At 37.0% G+C, this 18,597-nt stretch overlaps 1 protein-coding gene across 2 annotated transcripts in view; it reads left to right on the top strand.

The window, feature by feature from the left end:
* LOC120532369 (glyoxylate reductase/hydroxypyruvate reductase-like) overlaps window positions 1–16,984 on the top strand; it is a 41,207-nt gene extending 24,223 nt beyond the window's left edge. Inside the window, exons 6-9 of one of the 2 annotated variants that reach the window (XM_039758298.1) lie at window positions 5,254–5,358; window positions 12,141–12,276; window positions 14,043–14,173; window positions 15,827–16,292. In XM_039758298.1, the coding sequence (XP_039614232.1) occupies window positions 5,254–5,358; window positions 12,141–12,276; window positions 14,043–14,173; window positions 15,827–15,885 (431 nt within the window). In that variant the 3' untranslated portion in view covers window positions 15,886–16,292. Of the gene's footprint in view, window positions 1–5,253; window positions 5,359–12,140; window positions 12,277–14,042; window positions 14,174–15,826; window positions 16,293–16,720 lie in introns of those variants that run through there. The other variant, XM_039758297.1, reaches the window with a different exon arrangement.
* The last annotated feature ends 1,613 nt before the right edge of the window (window positions 16,985–18,597 follow it).

Genomic DNA, 18,597 nt, shown 5'->3' on the forward strand with positions numbered 1-18,597 from the left:
AGCCTTCGTAGAACACTGAAGCACACGTTCATTTCACCCTGACAGACACAACATAAGTTTGCTCTATCACAGTAAAGCACTTATGCTTATTGATTTATCATTGTTTGCTAGCTTGGGTGGGATTGCTGATTCTTAGTATTATAAAACACAGACCAGCCTATAAATGTTTAAGCAGGTACCCTGTAAGAGGACCTTAACTTTTTATGGTTTTCCTTTAAATACACGCTTAAGCAGTACATTACTTGGGACATAATAGATTGTTGCCAGGCTTGGTGTTTCAGCCAACTGCTGTTTTTCTATTCATTTTGTAAATTAATCTAAAACACTTAGGGTAGAAACAAGGAAAGTAAAAAGCTGATTGCCCTGTAGGTTGGTGTTCCGCCCCAGAGATGTCAGCTAATCAGCGTTTGCTCAGTGATTGTAATCACTTTGTGACATTGCTTGGTAAAAGTATCTATCTAAATGCAAATAATGCAAGTTCATTTCCTATTATGGCTTTGTGCTGATGCCAGTGGCACTACAAAAACTGTTTCTTTATTCATTTAATTAAACAGAACATTGGTCATACAGCTAACGGTGCTGGCAGGATTAAAAGCAATTTGAAACTAGCTTCATTGTTTTGATTAATATTTGTTTGCTTGAAGATCTGTGTTACAAGTCTTAAAATGGACAACTTTCATTCTGTTTATGTAACTGAATTCAGACCCTAAGTCAGCTGTTAGTGTCAAACTTTTTTCTTTCTTTTTTTTTCCTCTCCCTCCTTTATGGTAATTAGCCCTCTGCAAAAACAAACTGCTTGCTATTGTTGATAGGCACCTCTATAGACCTAAAATTTTAGTTTAAATTACTTTTACAATTTTGGGTTTAGAGTAAGTCAACCAGAATATTTAAGGAGAAAATAAATATACACTCTTTGGAAAAGTTTTTTGCTTTGCTTTCAAGGACATTTTTCATTCACGACATGATAAGCATGTAGAAGTTCCAGTGTGGTGGTGGTTGTTCCTATCTGTTCTTCAAATCTGCCTTTCTAATCCTCCAGCATGTCCTGTGGTGTGCAGTGAAGTCCTGTGACTGTAACAAATGACGCCTATCAGGAAAGTTTGAATTATTTTACAGAAGAGTGGAAATTTTAACAGCTGACAAGAGATTATATGAAACACTGTCCAAAAGTTACTGCTTGTGATTTGGTTTGGCTGTTTATATATTTTGGACCTTGGAACATCGGTGTATTGACAATCAGTTTTATTTTTGTTTTTATCACTACTATACAACAAAATATCCTCCGTACAAGACTAACGACTGATTACATACATACATTACATGATGAGTTAACCCTGAGGAATTGAAGGAGGAATAGAACTAGTCCTGAGTGGAGTATCGTGGTGCAGTGGTCTTAAGTAGTAGGGAAGCATCTGCCAACTAAATTGGACTGATGTTTTCTGGCTGAAAATGTGTTCAGACTGGGAGGTAGCAGTGCTTACACTGTGCCACTACCCCTCAAGATGCAGGTGTAAGGAATATTCCAAATGTTGTTTGAAGTGGTGGTGCCATGCGCAGCTGGAATGTCTGTTTTCAGTTTATTTGTGCAAATACTTTACACTTCAAGAAGAAATGCCTCGTAAATAGTAAATTTTGTTACTTCGCTGGGCCTTTTCTGGTATGGTGAGGCGGAGGGCACCGTAATTCGCTATGCACAGCAGCAATGAGTCAAGTGCACAGGGGTCAGTGTTGTACTTTTAATATCTTCATTATGGTGGTCTAATGTACCCCCTCAAAGTACCATGGGAAGCTGGGGGTGTAGGAGGGAGAAAACACAGCATATATTAGCTACCATAAAAATTGACTAGGGCTAGGCATTCGCACAGATGCTCTGATTCGATTTTAATTCACAATGACCCGATTCATTATCTATTTTTATCTTGACTGAATAAGCGTATGTATAGAGAATATATATATATATATATATATATATATATATTTTTATGAGAATCCTTAAACATGCATAGAGAACATTAATGTGATACACTTCAGTTACTCTTTATTTGAAGGGTGTCTACATATTGACTTTAACCTATGAATAAGCACGGAATGATATTTAAGAAGAAATACGTGATTAGTAATGAACAGTCCCATCAGTATTTGGAATATGTGGAACAAAATATCACTGGGTTTTTTTTTTCCTTCTCCCCCACTACACTCCTTCAAACTTTACCATAATTTAACTAACATACTGTATGTATCGCCACAGAATCCACACACATGGCCAAATACTGCTTCTTAAATAGGTTACTGAATAACATTATTTGTGTTGTGAATTTCCATGTAGACACCCTTCAACTAAAGTGTTAGCCAAATTTATTCCCCTACTGGACATTTAAAATCTTGAATTAGTTAAAAATAAAGATACAACAGGAATGCTCGTGTCTTTCTGTAATTCTACAAAGCAATAGAGTGTTGTACCATGTTAGCCAAGGATTGCATGATGAAGGATGCATTTGTAATGTATTTAGTTAGCCAATAAAAGGTCTCATTTCACCCTACTTTCTCCTGTAATTCCACAAGTTACATGTCTTCAGTTGCTCACGTGTAGACATCACGTTAATCAGTCTCAAGTGTGTCCTCGCAATTCCTTCTTGGACAAAAAGGAAGCATTTTAATTGAGGGTGTAGAGGTGATGCTTGTTGACAGTGGTGTAGGATGAATATAACATAAAAAGAACCAGCTATCGAGGCTAATAACTGCACTAATATTTGATGTGCAGTACATGGAGCTACTTCATATCTGCAGTTTTGTGCACATGCTTACTTTGGTATTGTAGGCTGCTCTGAAAATTCCAACAATTTCCTGCTTGCTTTGCCAGCTGAGCACGTTGCAATCTTTTTTCACTGTAGCAGTACAGCTAGCCACACACTTAAAGAGAAGCAATGTTTATTGGACTTGCCAACACACAAACCTGTAGCCAAGCAATGGAATAAAGCTTTGGAAATGCTAGAAAGGTTTTTGCAACAATAGCAAGTCCTCTCCGCAGCTCTCTATATAGGCAGCGAGGTTGCTCCCGATGTGGCTGGCATGCCTCTGATTGTATTATTTGTCAAAAGCCTTCGTTTTCAACAGCGGTGTAGGGTTTTCTATCTTTACAGATAAAAACTAGATTTTTTGGGTGTAAGTGTAGATTGTTTAGGCTCTACTTATTTGGATATCAATGGAGATTATTTATGGGTGACGTTGGGATAAATGATTTCTCAGATGTATTGTGTTACAACAATACTTTGGAGTCGAACAGCTTACATATGGCTTTGCTTTTATCCAATTCTTTACTGACGCACCATTTGGATCTGAACCAAGTCCACACATCTGAGTTAAATATTGAAGGTGCAGACGAGATAGTAAAGTGCTCTTTTTGTAATGCGTCTGTTAAGACTTTCTAGCAACATCTGCTGGATCGGACACCAAAACATGAAGATAAGCAAAAATCTGCATATAATAATTGAGCAGGATAGAGATTCACAAGATCAACCTTGAGATTGTATGAGTAGACATCGAACTGTTTGAACAAAACGCTTCATTGGAAAATTTGATATTTTTGCTCAGGCGTAATTTTGATGATAAGCATTAATTTGTAGCTGTGATGTAAAGTTATTGATTTGTGTGTGTGTGTGTGTATATATACACCTTGTGTGTAAAATATTCATGCTCTAGTTCAACACATTGGCAACAATTTGTAATTTTTACACTAAATTAAAATTATAGTTTTGTAACTCGATGTGGGCGCTGAAAATTTTCTTTAAGGAAGGTCTCTGCAAACATCGGCCAAATAACCTTCTGTGTGTGGGAGTGGCTTGTTAGAAAAACTGACAAAACATTTGGTTGTCCACATTTTATGATAAAATGTCCGTGAGCTTTGTAGCCACGTTGGATGGAAAGCAAACAGGGCAAATCCTTTTTCTTACATCTTTTAGAGTTGGTCACTCCGGATGATTTGAGATGCAGGAACTCCATATCTGTTTTTTTCTACTTCAGTGGTTACTATATAAGGACACCTAAAGTCAAAGCTCTGCTGTCTGGATAGTTTTAAAGAAAACTGTTCAAAAGTCACTTGAGAATGGAGAAATGGTCCAGTAAGAGAGAGAGTGGGTGGGTGTGTGTGGTGTGTATTTTGTAAATGTGTGGTTTTTTTTTTTTTTTTTTTTTTTGTAAATTTCCAAACGTTACAGTTAAACAATCAAGCACCTAAACACCTTATTTTGATCAGCTGGTCAATCTTTTCATTGAAAGGTATCCACTTATAGTGTTACATCTATCCAATTTAAATACTTTCAGGTACAGCAACACATTTTTATAGGTTAAGTTTCATTGTAATTCCTGGATACATTTTTTTTTTAATAAATTCAAAATGTAGGGAGTAGAATTGTAACCTCTTATTTTTTCTTTTATAGTCTAGGGTAATCTTTCACAGTTGTGCAGTTTCATCTGAGATTTAACTTAATTCTACCCATATATAAATGAAGAGCTTATTGTTTTAGAATGAAATTCACAACAGTTGTCTCCGGAGAACAAATTTGTGCATTGTGATCTTATTTACTTTTCATTGTAAGAATTCAAATGAGCAAACTGGAATAAAGCACAGTGGAATGATAGTTACAGTACAGAACATTTTAAGTAAGGGTGTAACTGTTAAATCGACAACGGTGGATTTTTCCCATGGGAAGTCCTGCTGCAAAGAGTACACCGTAATGTGTTCACTGTGAATAAATTTGTTTATGCTGGACTGGTATACGTGATATGATTTATTGTTGTAACTATTTAGACCTTTCTCTGACATTCCTATCCATGTAAATGCCTCCTAATGTGCAACACTAGAAAGATTCTGATATGAATATTTGTAGGTGGCATCTAGTGGACAAAAAAGTAATCTCATTTTGAAACAATACTGTAGGTTACACAACCAGTTATTGGAAAAGCTGATATAAATGTGATGGGCTTTTTTTTTTTTTTTTTTGGAATAATGCTTTGCTGAGAGTTTCATGTTACTGGTAGTAATTAATTTGCAAGGCTAGTGTAAAACAAACTGCAGTAAGGTACAAAGTGTTCCGCTTAGGATCTAAAATTGAAAATTGATCATTTTAATGGCTGCTATGAGGGGAAGAATAAGGCAACTTTCTGAAATGGATCTTTAAATGTTAGGCCACACTTGTTTGAAATGGTAGGTGATGTTGGTTTCTTTTAATTTTCTTCTTGCTTGCTTGTTTTCAGGCTTGGCAATTGCAAGGCGACTTAAACCCTTTGGAGTAAGGAAGTTCTTGTACACTGGACAGCGACCAAAGCCTGAGATTGCTGCAGAAATCGAGGGTCAATTTGGTAAGACTAAAACTAATCCTGTTTCTTGTTTTGTGGAACTATCATTGTGTCCCAGTGACAACCTTTTATTTTACAGGGCAAATAATAAGAGAAACTGTTAAGCTAAGGGCAGCACATTCTTAATTCTTGCTGAATGTTGGTATGAACCCATAGGACTGACCTCTGCATATTTAGATTTAGAAAAGATCACTTTATTTTTTTGCTTTGTTGTGTTTTTTTTTTTGTTTCCTTCTCCAAAAGATTCAGTTAAGCTAATAAGGGGATGGGGTGGACCTTCCTGACAGAAATAACTTGATAAATATGGTCATCCTGGAGCATAAACCACATGTTTACTAGAATCTCTGTTGTTGAAATATTTTGGTTCTTGCTTGCCATTAAATTTACTTTGACAACTTGCTTAAATTGGAAGATATTTTGACTTTTGTTGTATTGTTTGTTAATCAGTAAACATGCCTTTAGATGTTCAGATGTCAGAATTACAATGTTTCTCTAGCTGTCCCCAAACCTTGGATCTGCTGAAGATAAATTCAATGTGCAGTATACTGGAACATTTAAATATACAGTATTTTACAAACAAATGTGTGCAACTCATGGACATTATTTTTTTTTCTTTTTAGGCTTAGAAAATTTTAAAATCTGAAAGTTTGGTAGATTAGTAAAGACCTGTAGTTGATCAAGGTGGTACACGAGTGATCAAAAATAACAACCAGCCAGAGTGAAATGAGAGCTGCAATTGATTGGAATGGCTTGCCAGAGGTCAGATAAATACAAAATGCAAAACCAAAGAAGTGCCAGAAGGAGAATCTAGAAAGAATGAATAATGAAACTCTGCAGCAAATGCAGGTCTTGCTTAAATGGTCTGGCATAATTAGGGGTGAACTCGGCTCAAACAGAAATTCGGAGCATTCAAGCATTAAGTGATGCCTTCAGCAAGGGAAATATGCTAAAGAGAAAGTTGTGGACAGACCAGCCATCATTTAAAATGCTACATTGTGAGGAGGTGGCATGTTACATAATAAAGTGCCAGTTAGACTCACAGTAGCTAAAGTCTCATAAAGCAAGCTAAGAGTTTTGATTCTTGAATATTTGCCTACTCAAAGTGGTCCCTGGAGGTGTGTAGGCTTCAGTTCTAGCCAGTCTCTCACTTGGAACCTAATCTGTGTCTTTTTGAACTGATAGTGTTTTTGATTTGTGTTTTGTAGTTAGATTTCAGACAAAAGATTCTGAATGAATTCAGTTTTTAGGCTTTTATTTACTTTCACTAAATTATGCCTTTCAAGCCTAAAGTCTTAAAAATTCTAAAATAAAATGGAGTTTATTTAGAAAAAAGGATTCCTGTTTTGTTTCTGACGCAAGATTCCCAACTTGAAATTGGGCTGTGTCTTAAATTTGAGTTTTTCATCTGCCACTGAACAGATGCAGTAAGCACACTTGCAGGCCTTTGAAAGTGAAACTGATTTGGTGAGCATGGGCATGTCAAGGGAAATTGGTCATGATATACCAGGTATATTCTACATATACCAGTAAAAAAAATCATTTATTTTTGAAAAGAGGTGCATCTTAAATTTTGAAGTGAAGTGACACAGTATATGGTGGTGTAATATAAGGAGCAGTTAATTCACTGTCACTTGTAAGAGCCTGTTCACTCCAAATTGACCAAAATTTGCCAAAACCAATAGCAAAAAAACAAACTAAACATTGTGTGGGTGGGTGGCTGGGTGTATATATAATATACAGTATATGTATGCATGTATAACCTCCTTCATTGCCAACCCACAGAAACAAGAAGCTGGAGTAAATAGGGATTCCATATATTATGTAACAAAGGCGCTATATAGGCGCCTGACCCGACACAGAAAGACACGGAGGCACGTATAAAAACACAAAGATTTTATTTTTCTCTTCAACTGTGGGACACGTCTTCCCCGTGCCACATAGGCCAAACACAGTTCCAAAGCACAACACACTTCTCTTCCTTTACCACCACTCCTCAACAAGCTTAGTCCTCCTCCTCCTCCTCCTCCTCCCAACCCTGGCTCCCCGAGTGGTGGTGGCTGGGCCCTTTTATAGCCCACCCGGAAGCGTTCCAGGTGATTAACCACCTGGTCCTAATTGCACTTCCGGGTGGGGCTGAAGACTCGGCCACCCCGGGCCCCAACCAAGCTGTGGAGGACTCCATCTCCCATGGAGCCCTGCAGGTGGTTGGGGAATCACCGTCGGCCAGGGAGGCTGCCACCAAGCATCCCGGGGGAGATACTGGACTGCCCATGGCGGCTCCCCCAGAACATAAGCAGCAGGGGCGTCCTTGCCGGGCCCTTCAAAATTATTATATTGCATATGTTTATGGTGAACTCTGCATTTGTCAGAGTATAGAAAAAATAAAGTATGTGTCTTGTACCCAGTACTACATTGATTGTGAGTTTAGATTCAATTAAGAAATTGGCCTTGTCCCAAAGGATGGAATTAAGACTAGGAGAAATTTTATGAAGCCATTCATAAGCAAGGATGAAACATGGATATGTCACTATGAGTCTAAACCGCAGCAGAAATGATGAAAGAGCAGGGAGTCTCCAACAGCAAATAAATTTTGGGGCAAGGTCTTGTGAATAATTTTAAGATGTTGAGAGTATATGAAAAACATGCATATGTTACTTGTATAAAAGTTCGGCATGCCCTGCTATTTCGTTGAAGGACATGCGTGTGGCAGGATGATGCCCAACCTCTTGCTACAGCCAAACAGTGCCATCTTTCTCCTTTGCACCTGGTGCAGCTGCATTGTTCTTGTATGTAAGTGGATGTTTCTGGCAGGGAAGGCTTCTGTTCACTTTCTCCGATGTAGAATCCTCATCTGAGTTCACCTCTGTTTATAGCATTATAGTCTTTTTGAAAATAGTAGTGTCTGATCGGGAGGAGTGTGAACATGACTGACAGGAAAAAACTGCATAAAAAAAATGCTAACCTTTTACAAATACCATAAATTTAAACAGACACAAATCAAATATATGTTATTACTAGCAAAATACCCGCGCTTCGCAGCGGTGAAATAGTGAAGGGAATGATTACTTGATCAGTAAACAAAGTATAAAATACCTATACAATAAGTATAACAATCGTAATAAACGAACAATAAAACTGCGGAGAACCCGTGGATTAAATAAAAAGGCTGCTAATTCGGCGAAGCAAAGAAAAACGACGGCCTTATATGGCGTTTGTTTATAAAACAGCGGAGAAGCTGTGTAAAGGCTGCTTGACAAAAAAACAGCGCAGCGGCTTATATGGGCAGGCAGTCAGCGAAAGAAGGGAAGCAATAAATAACTCTAATCGTAATAAAGGAACAAAAAAATAGCGGAGAGTCGGCGGATTAAATAAAGGAAATGGGTATTTGAACAGTAAAGTAAGTCTAAAATAGCTACACAATAACTGTAACAATCGTAACAAATAAACAATAAAATAGAAGAGAACCCGTGAATTAAATAAAACGGTTGCTTCGTTGGTGAAGCAAGGATAAAGCACTTTCTTATATGTCGTTCGTTTTTAAAACCGTGCAGAAGCTGTGAGAAAGCCGTTTCCTTGGCGAAGCTCGTAAACGAAAGACCACCCCGCAGTGAACACAGAAGAGAACCCGTGGATTAAATAAAACCTACACAATAACTATAAAAATCGTAATAAATGAACAATGAAACCGCGGAGAACCCGTGGATTAAATAAAAAGGCTGCTTCGTTGGCTAAGCAAGGAAAAAGGACTTTCTTATATATCGTTCGTTTATAAAACAGTGCAGAAGCTGTGAGAAAGCTGCTTCCTTTGCAAAGTAAGGAAACGACTGAAGAGACCGCGGGGACACGGTAAGTGTTTGGCAAGGCAGCTGAAGCGCTGCATTATGGGATCTGTAGTTTATTGTGTTACCAGCGCTTCATATCCCCGGGCCATTAATAACAATAATACAGTATATAAAATGATCTCGGGCGGATATAATTACACGCCGGGCCGGATGTGGTCTGCAGGCCTTGAGTTTGACACATATGGACTATTTAGAACTTGAAAAGATATATTTTTCGTACATCGAGCCCGCGTGCTATTGTGGTTTTGCCTGCATGCCTCAATAAGTCATCCTCCCCTCGCTCTTACTTTTTTACCGTTCATCTAATGAATACACTGAGTATGGCTTTACCAAAACAATCATTGATGGCGAATAAAGTATTCATTATTCGAGTATGTAGATCGGGGTGTATATATATATATATATATATATATATATATATATACATACATATATATATATATATATATATATATTTTATATATATATATATATATATTTATATATATATATATATATTTATATATATATATATATATATTTTATATATATATATATATATATTTTATATATATATATATTTATATATATATATATATATATATATTTTATATATATATATATATATATATTTATATATATATATATATATATATATTTATATATATATATATATATATATATATATATATATATATACCAGCAGTATACGGAGCGTAGTGTCTTAAAGAAGCTATGAAAAAGAAAAGGGAACATTTTAAAAATAACGTAACATGACTGTCAATATACAGTAATTGTTTTGTGAGTTTTACTGAGTGTTGCTGTCATCAAGGATTTGATTATCATTATTTCTTTCAATCAGGTTCGTATTTGTAGGATGTGTTGTGTTCAAGTTACATTCCGTGTTTGTCAATCGTTGTAAAGATGACAGGTTTCATTCATCGATTCGTTTCTTACTGCATCAATAAACAGCTCGTCGTCTTCTTTATCTGAGACCTGACACACTGCATGCACGGGTTTTTTTTTACACTGTCTTCCTTTAGCGGGACATTGACTTTTTCCACCGTGTGCTTTGTTTCCACAGTAGCTGCATTTATGAATATGCTTGTATGTATCAAACGCTTCATATTTTTTGCTGCCTTTTCAATTGTGTAATTCGTTTTTGTTCAGGCTCTTTGGAACTGTTGCTTTTTGTCTGTGCACTGCATCAGTTCACGTGAGCCGCTCGGTGTACATGCATCGAAGTTTCCCAGCTGTGCTGGTGCCATCTCGTGTGATGTCCATGGCTGTATCTAATGTTACCGAAGTCCCGGCACTTAAAACTTTCTCTCGCAGTTTCGCTGAGTTTGTGCCAAACACCACCCTGACCATCTCATCTTCCTCTGCATAAGCACAGTCCTTCACCCGTGAATATTTACCCGTGGCAGTTTGCTATTGGATTGCCGCTGACGGACGGCCTTATATGGGTAGGCACTAAATTACAAACGCCAGCGGCAGCCTGTCTATGAACTTAATTTAAAGTTTAGGTTTACATCGTGCTTTGTTTCCGAAGTAGCAGAACTCATGAATATGGTTGTATATGTCACTCGCTCGCTTCTTATTATTTCGCTGCCTTCTCAATTATATAATGCATGTTTTCTTCAGTGCTTTTTGGGCCTCTTCCTGGTTTTCTACGTACTGTGTGATTACGTGGAAGGCATGATGATGTCACACGAAACTCCGCCCACACGGGTTTCAAGCTCATCTCCATTACAGTAAATGGAGAAAAACAGCTTCCAGTTATGACCATTACGCGTAGAATTTCGATATGAAACCTGCCCAACTTTTGTAAGGAAGCTGTAAGGAATAACCCTACCAAATGTCAGCCTTCTACCTACACGGGAAGTTGGAGAATTAGTGATGAGTGAGTGAGTGAGTGAGTGAGTGAGTGAGTGAGTGAGTGAGTGAGGGCTTGGCCGTTTATTAGTATAGATTGTATAATAGTAACAATAAGGGCAGCTCACTACTCAAAACTATAATTCTGGGAAGCGCCCGGAATCAAACCTGCAACCTCTTGATTATGAGTTGGCAGTTCTTACTACTGCACCAGCCAAGCGGTCGTGTCAGCATCGTACCCTAACCTGATTTTCTTTGGTTATATTCTTAAATAAAAGCACACTTGTTTTGTTATACGTGACCTTTTGTGAAAGTGTTTGATATTTTGGACTTCAGTCTTCACACATTATGCACTTCATGTCAAAATTTTGTCATTAGTACTATAACATGAAGAAAAATTTGTTTTAGGTATGTGTTCAACATTTCTTGCCTTTCTTGCATTTCCTGTCATCCTACATTTATATCGTTGTAGACACTGAACACACATGAAATCATGTGTTCCAAATAATGATACATTTACATTATACAGCTCCAGGCATCTCACCCCCAGATAAACGAGACTTGAGCTGGGAGAACTTTTTGCCCGAATTAAGCTGCAGCGGTGGGGGATGGGATAGCAGGCTGCTTGTGCTGATCAACACATTTGCAAAACAAAAGACGTTAATGGAGAGGTGCGAAGAAATTCAAGGTGGCCTGGAATTACAAGTTTTTTCGTAGGTTTCAGAGATTCTAGTGTTTTCTACCTACTGTTCCCTCGCTCTAAAGGTCTACGTTTTTCTGTGAGTGCCTTAAAGCTTAATGAATGTTCTACTAAAGATATTAGTCTTCATTGAGATTATGTTGAAAATAAAACTAGTTTGGTTTCACTGGTTTTAATTTGGTTTTAATAGGTGAGGCTCAAAACTTTTTGATCATCCATAATAAACAAAAAGGCAGAACTGAGATGGCTTAGAAGTACACATACCTCATAAGCTCCTGTCTCATTTAGACAATGGGGATGCAGTTTTAAGCCTCTTCAAGAGAGGAGGTTTACCATAAAATATTTGAAAATGCCTTCATGTCAAGGTAATTTTTTTTTTCTCTCTCCAGTGCCAATTAACCAACTTGTTGAGGAATCTGACTTTGTTATACTGTCCTGTGCTTTGACTCCTCAAACACAAGGCCTATTTAATAAGCAATTATTTGCCAAAATGAAGAAAACTGCTATATTCATCAACTCAAGCAGGTAATTAATGCTTTAGGGTTTTTTTTTTTATCATACTGTTAGGTTTGTATTGATGCTTGTAATGTTCTAAACTTATTTTTCCAGGTTTTGTATTTAGAAATATTGTACAAAATCCTCTGATTCATTTTTGGGAGTATTGATTAAATTCTTCAACTTTTTGCAACATAGACATTTGATTTTTTTATAACATTTAAAAGTGTTATATTTAATAAATGCGGTATATTACTGGTATAGCAGTAATCTAGAACGCTTGTATTAAACGTTTTGTGTGGCATCCTTGATAAAAAAAACAACCAGCAATACCTCATTGCACAAACGGTGGGGCATCTGTTTTGATCAACGTTTTATACAGACAAAAATATGAATATAAAACAAATATCAAAGAACCAAACTTTGTTTTTTTTAGTTTTTTTTTTTTAAAGTCTGCTCTTTACAATTACCCTTTAAATTTTAATTCTTAGAAACCCAAACAATTAGCACCTTGCAATTGAAACAAGCAGAAAAAGCCAAAGTATAACCAAAACAGGACTGCAGAATATTGTGCGTCTCCAGCCTGCCAACCACCTTGTAAAAAAAAGTGAAATTATTGGTTTTCATAAAGACCAGGGAAAAAATTCTGAAGCGCCTTGTGTCTAAAGCAATGAAAAAGGCAATAATTCAGAGATGGCTGGAAACCTTTGCTGCATATCTACTTTTTGCATCCTGTTAAAATCCAACCTATTTCCCTACCAGTTTGCCCACATGAATTCAACAGTGTAAATGAGAGCACATCTCAGAGGGCTCTCTCTACACCTGAAATACTCTGTCACTTTGGTGTATTCTACACAAACATGCATACTTTTCAGCAAAAATGCCTGCTGACAAAGAAAATGAAAAGATAATAGAAGCCCTTTTCTCTACAATATGCCATTTCTACAAAGAGTCCTGGTGGTTCCAGATTTCTTTGGTTTAAGAGTTCTGTAGGGCACTGTGCTTAATTTACTAACATTTCTAAAATAAATGTCTTCACTTGGTTATATCTGGAGTACTGAGCATTGCTTGAGGTTATGAATTTGAAACATTTTAGCATAAGGCTGCAATGTAAAGTGAAAAAATTGAACCGGTCTGCATACTCGCTGAATGCACTGCATTTTGACCTAATTATATTATATTTAAAAGAAAAATCAATACATAAAAAAAGGAAACCATAGCTTACCCTGAATGTTCCTTACAGTGAATGACAAATGTGAATCCTTATAAGAGCAAAGTTTTTGACAGTCTAAGAGTAACGCTGTCAAGTTTTTAGCCACATCACTTCTGTTGATTAAAGTTTTGGTGTGCATTTTTTTTTTTGTTTTAAGGCTTTGAACTGTTATCCATGTTGGACGAGGAGCACCAAACCATAAACGTGGTCGATCCAAACATGTTGCGTGTTGGTGTTTTTTTTTTTTTTTTGTATTTAAATTTGAATAGATTTAGCCATTTATCCCATTATCCTTTTTTTGCCTGCTCTTTGCAGTACTCGATCACTGTAAGGTAAGCTCTTGTGTATTGTCAGATTCTTTATAGTGTGTAACCTCAAAAGTTTGTCTGTCCGATTTTGCTTCTCAGGTTTACATTTCTAAAGCAGGATCTGCTTGTTGTCTACAAATAGAACATGACATACTGATGCAATATGGTTTGGGTGCAGGTTGTCCAATAATGCCAACGCCCCAAATATTTTTCCATTGATTTTTTTGATGTTGCACGTTTGCCTCCATTACAAATCTCCTTTTTCGATTCCCCAGAGGTGCTGTTGTCAACCAAGAAGATCTTTATCATGCTCTCAGTACTGGACAGATTGCAGCTGCTGGCCTAGATGTTACTGTTCCAGAGCCTCTACCTTTAAACCACCCTCTGCTAACCCTAAAAAACTGTGGTATGTTTTGTCTGGGCAGTTATGCTGATGATAATTTGAGTAGTTGATGATTTCTTGAAATCGTATCCTGTGATGATTTTTTGCTTGCTCTGCCTCCAAGTATTTATGCTGTGTGTTTGAATCTGGATGGAGATACCTTCAGTATGTATTGCATCATTCCTCTGTTGTCAAGTGAGTGTCCTTCTGTACTTATCTGTGTTTATGGTTGACCTTGAAGAAGATTGTATACAGAGATTCTAAATTTATTTCATTTCCTGAGCTCATAGTTCCTTCTAAATCTGTCACAGGGCTCAAACACCCATGGAGTGCAAGCTTAAGAATCTCAAAAAGTACTCAAATTAAATCTCTGTTTGCATGTAGCAGGTCATTGTATTTGCAGGAAATCCATGTGGAATATAGAATGTGTAAATGTCACACAGGCTTGGTGCTGTACAGGAATAGTTTGTGTTTGTACTTTAAATAATGGTTTTTAACAAGTCTACTTAAATATCAATAGGTATTTCTTTTAACAAATCAGTTAACTAGTATTGGATTATTATTTTGATTTTTCAGAAATTCCATTATTTTGAAAATGGAAAAACTATAAAATTTACTGCATTTCTACATTTAGTCCCTTAGCAGATGCTTTTATCCAAAGAGACTTACACAAAAGGTCAACATAATTGAGTAGCCTCAGTCTGGGGACCGTCTTGAAACAAGTGCTGCTGGACAAGAATACGAAACTGATCATCAAGTGAAGAGCTGTAAACCAAACGGAACTCACGACCTTGCGTTAGCTACTAAGAACCAAACATATAAGATATAGATATAATCTTTTATTCTTTAAGAAAAAAATTGGTAATGTAATCCATTTACATTATAGAATGTAGAAGGCAGTGGAAATTAAAAAAAAAAAAATGTTAGTTGCAGACAAATTTAAAAAAATGCAAATCTTTAATACATAAACATTGCAGCAAAGGCTTAAGGGTTTAAATGTCATGTTACAGGGTTTTTTTATATATATTCTCTCTGTAATCAGAGGACATTCTTTTAGTAAACCGTTAAGCTTGATTTTTGCTATATTTGTTTTGAATACAGAAACACATGCAGAGAATTAACACTATACAAGATAAAAAAAAAACAAAAACAGTCGCACAGAGGCAGCACTTGGACTTCGTATGGTGCCAATGCTGCCATCCATGTTGTTCTGCACCTGCCTCTTTTGGTTTAAGTTAATAGTGTGAGCGGATTTTTCTGAGCCTCAAGGCTATCTGATTGATCCACTAGTGAAAATCGTTCTTCCTTAGGTTGTGTACAAGTTGCCATGAATGTCACCCGTGAGTCAGCTAGGGCTGCCGCCTGGCTTTCTATAGATGGTGTTTGGAGTGTGTGTGTGTGTGTGTGTGTGTGTGTGTGTGTTTGTGTGTGTGTGTGTCTTTTTTATTGCAGTAGCACAAACTCCTCCAGTGAATTGCTCACCGTCACACACAGTGGGTTGGGAGCTGGAATTGAATCACCGGATTTTTGGTTTAAAGTCCAGTGCTTTAGCTAGATTACTACACTGTGTTGCCTTAATGGAACGGTAGCACAGGGTTAGCAAGATTACCACAAACCTCCAGTGACCAGGATTTTAATTCCTTCAGAACATATTTCTTTATCTTTTTCTTTTCTTAGACAGTGCTCTGTCTGAAGCTCCTGGCAATGGGAAGCACAGGCCTGAAACTCCTGAATGAGCAGACTGAGAATAGCCATTACTTTTACATTTTGAGCCACTGATGATCCGCAGATTCCTTTCTGCGTCACTGACGCTGCAGAGTTTGTATGTTCTCCCCATTTCAGTACACATTTTAACCTAATACTCCAATATCCAGTTTTAATCCCAAAGTTATTAGGTTAATTTACATTTCTGAATTAAATGAGTGTGGCTGGCATCCCATCCATCTTGGCTCTCGCCTTATACTTGATCCCGTAGAGCAGAAAACATTTGACAAAATAGCTGACTGGCTTGTTTACAGATACAGTATGCTGTGCTGATCTAAATTTTTATTTGGAAGTTTACTTTGGTCAAGAACTCTGTCACAAAATATCCTTTTATTTTTGTTGTGAGAACCATTTGGATGTGCTGCTGAGGTACAGTACACCTGTATTCCAAAATGTAAAAATGTGTTCAGGCAGATCAAGGCCATTTACACAATTGCACTTCAGCTTTATGTGCTTGTCAAATGTTTAGGATTGGTATTGGCAATAAAGTGGCTTGGCATAAGGTGAAGGCTGCATTTGAACCAGTGAGCTATTGGTTTGAAATCTGATTATTTTATGAAACCATTTTAAAAATCATTGGCATCATGAATTTGACACACTGCCACAGCCAGACTTTAGTTTTGCTCCAGATGTGCGGTTTATAAAAATTCTAAAGATACTTTATGGCAGCATTGTAGAACAAGCCCTGAATGTCTCTGGTTATGTATAGCTATAGTTAGTAAAATAATTCCAAATAACATTATTAAAGTAGTAGAATTAAATGCAGTGTGAAAAACTTCTAATTTATCAATTTGATGTTTATTTTAGTGATTCTACCTCATATCGGAAGTGCGACATATGTAACAAGGGAGACCATGTCTGTTCTCACTGCAAGAAATCTCCTCGCTGGATTGACTGGACAAGAAATGCCAAGTGAACTCCAGTTGTAAGAAGAGCAGAAACATTTTGAACAAAAGACCATTCATTTTAGTTCACTGCTTCGTCATTCATCACTCCCATTCCCTTCATAACAAAATAACAGTAGGAGAGAAAAAAATAAAACACCTGGGCATTAATATTTCTAAAACCTCCCACACTATCTCACTAAAATATATTATAAGATGACTTTCCTTCAATATATCAACATGTAAAGCTTCCTAGTTTCCCTGTACATTCAAAAAGTTCACCTACTTTACCTTTTAAAGTCTTTAAAGAAAGTTTTACTTTCTCTGCTGCTGTTTTTCTTTGATGTACACCGATCTGACCATTTAATATCACACAAGGTTACAAATGGCATCAATTTTAAGGTTTTTCCCTGGCAAGTGAATCATACACGCCAGGTTTAAGATGAAAGTTCAAGATACTGTGCGTTGATTATTAGGCCTAACTTGGTCAGCATTTTAGTTGCTACTGTTTTGTGGAAGGTGACCAGTGTTTTAAGGTCACAATCTTGCACTCTAACACAGCCTTTGCTTTTTCCTACCATTTCTGTCAAGTCCAAATCTGCTGTTTTTACACCTAATTGTTTTCTTTCTGAACCACTACTAATTACAGGGATTTAGACATCCAAGAATGTCCAAGGAAGTGTTGCAAGAATCAGTGCTGGGCAGGATGACAGGCCATTGGAGGAACCCCACACCCAAATGCGTGCGCACGCACACCTTTACCCTTGTTTATTATAAAGTTACTTGTCCGCAGTGACAGTCGCATGTTGACTCCCTTGATGTTAAAGGAAACCACAGTACCTAAAGAACGAAGTGGGCACAGAAAGAAAATGTGAAAACCTGATGGCACTGCACCTATATATATATATATATATATATATATATATATATACACACACTCTTATATACTGTGTTTGGGATGTTGTGGACATATGACTATATAGCTTAAGTTGGTTATGCAGTATGAGTAATGGAAGGTTTATATTTAATACATATATATATACACACAAACACACACACACTCCCTAAATCTGCCCATCATTCATATAAAATAAGCAAATCTTTGGAGTAGCCCTGAGGAGCCCTCACCATTGTTAGAACATTAGAACAATCCAAACAAGAACAGACCATTCAGTCCAACAGAGCTCACCCGTCCTATTCCCTTATTTCTTCCAAAATAACATCAAGTTGACTCTGAAGATCCCGAAAGTCCTACTGTCCACCACAGTATTTGGTAGCTAATGCGAAGTGCCTGTGGTTCTCGGTGTAAAGAAAACTTCCTAATGTTTATGCAAAATTTACCATCAAGTTTAAAATGAGTTCTTCAAGAACACGGACACCATTGAGAAGTCGTAACCTCAATTCCCTTTTTTAAACACTTCAGTCAGGTCTCCACTTAATCTTCTTTTGCTTAAACTGTAAAGGCTCAGCTCTTTTAATCTTTCCTCATAACTCACCCCCTGTAGCCCTGGAATCAGCCTAGTTGCTCTTCTCTGGACTTTTTCCAGCACTGCTATGTCCATTTTGTAATCTGGAGACCAAAAGTGCACACAGTACTCCAGATGAGGCCTCGCCAGTGTGTTATAAAGCTTGTTGAAGAAGATCCTATCAACTCAGTTGGGCTGATACGTATATAGGATTTTAGGCACACAAGTGGAGCAGAACCAGAGAAACCCTGGATTTGTTTATCACATTATGTACTTGAAGGAATACTCAACTACCTGATGATGTTTGTAGTGATGGCCGAGATATGCTTATTCT

Source organism: Polypterus senegalus, chromosome 7 (assembly GCF_016835505.1).
Source record: "Polypterus senegalus isolate Bchr_013 chromosome 7, ASM1683550v1, whole genome shotgun sequence".
Classification (NCBI taxonomy): domain Eukaryota; kingdom Metazoa; phylum Chordata; class Cladistia; order Polypteriformes; family Polypteridae; genus Polypterus; species Polypterus senegalus.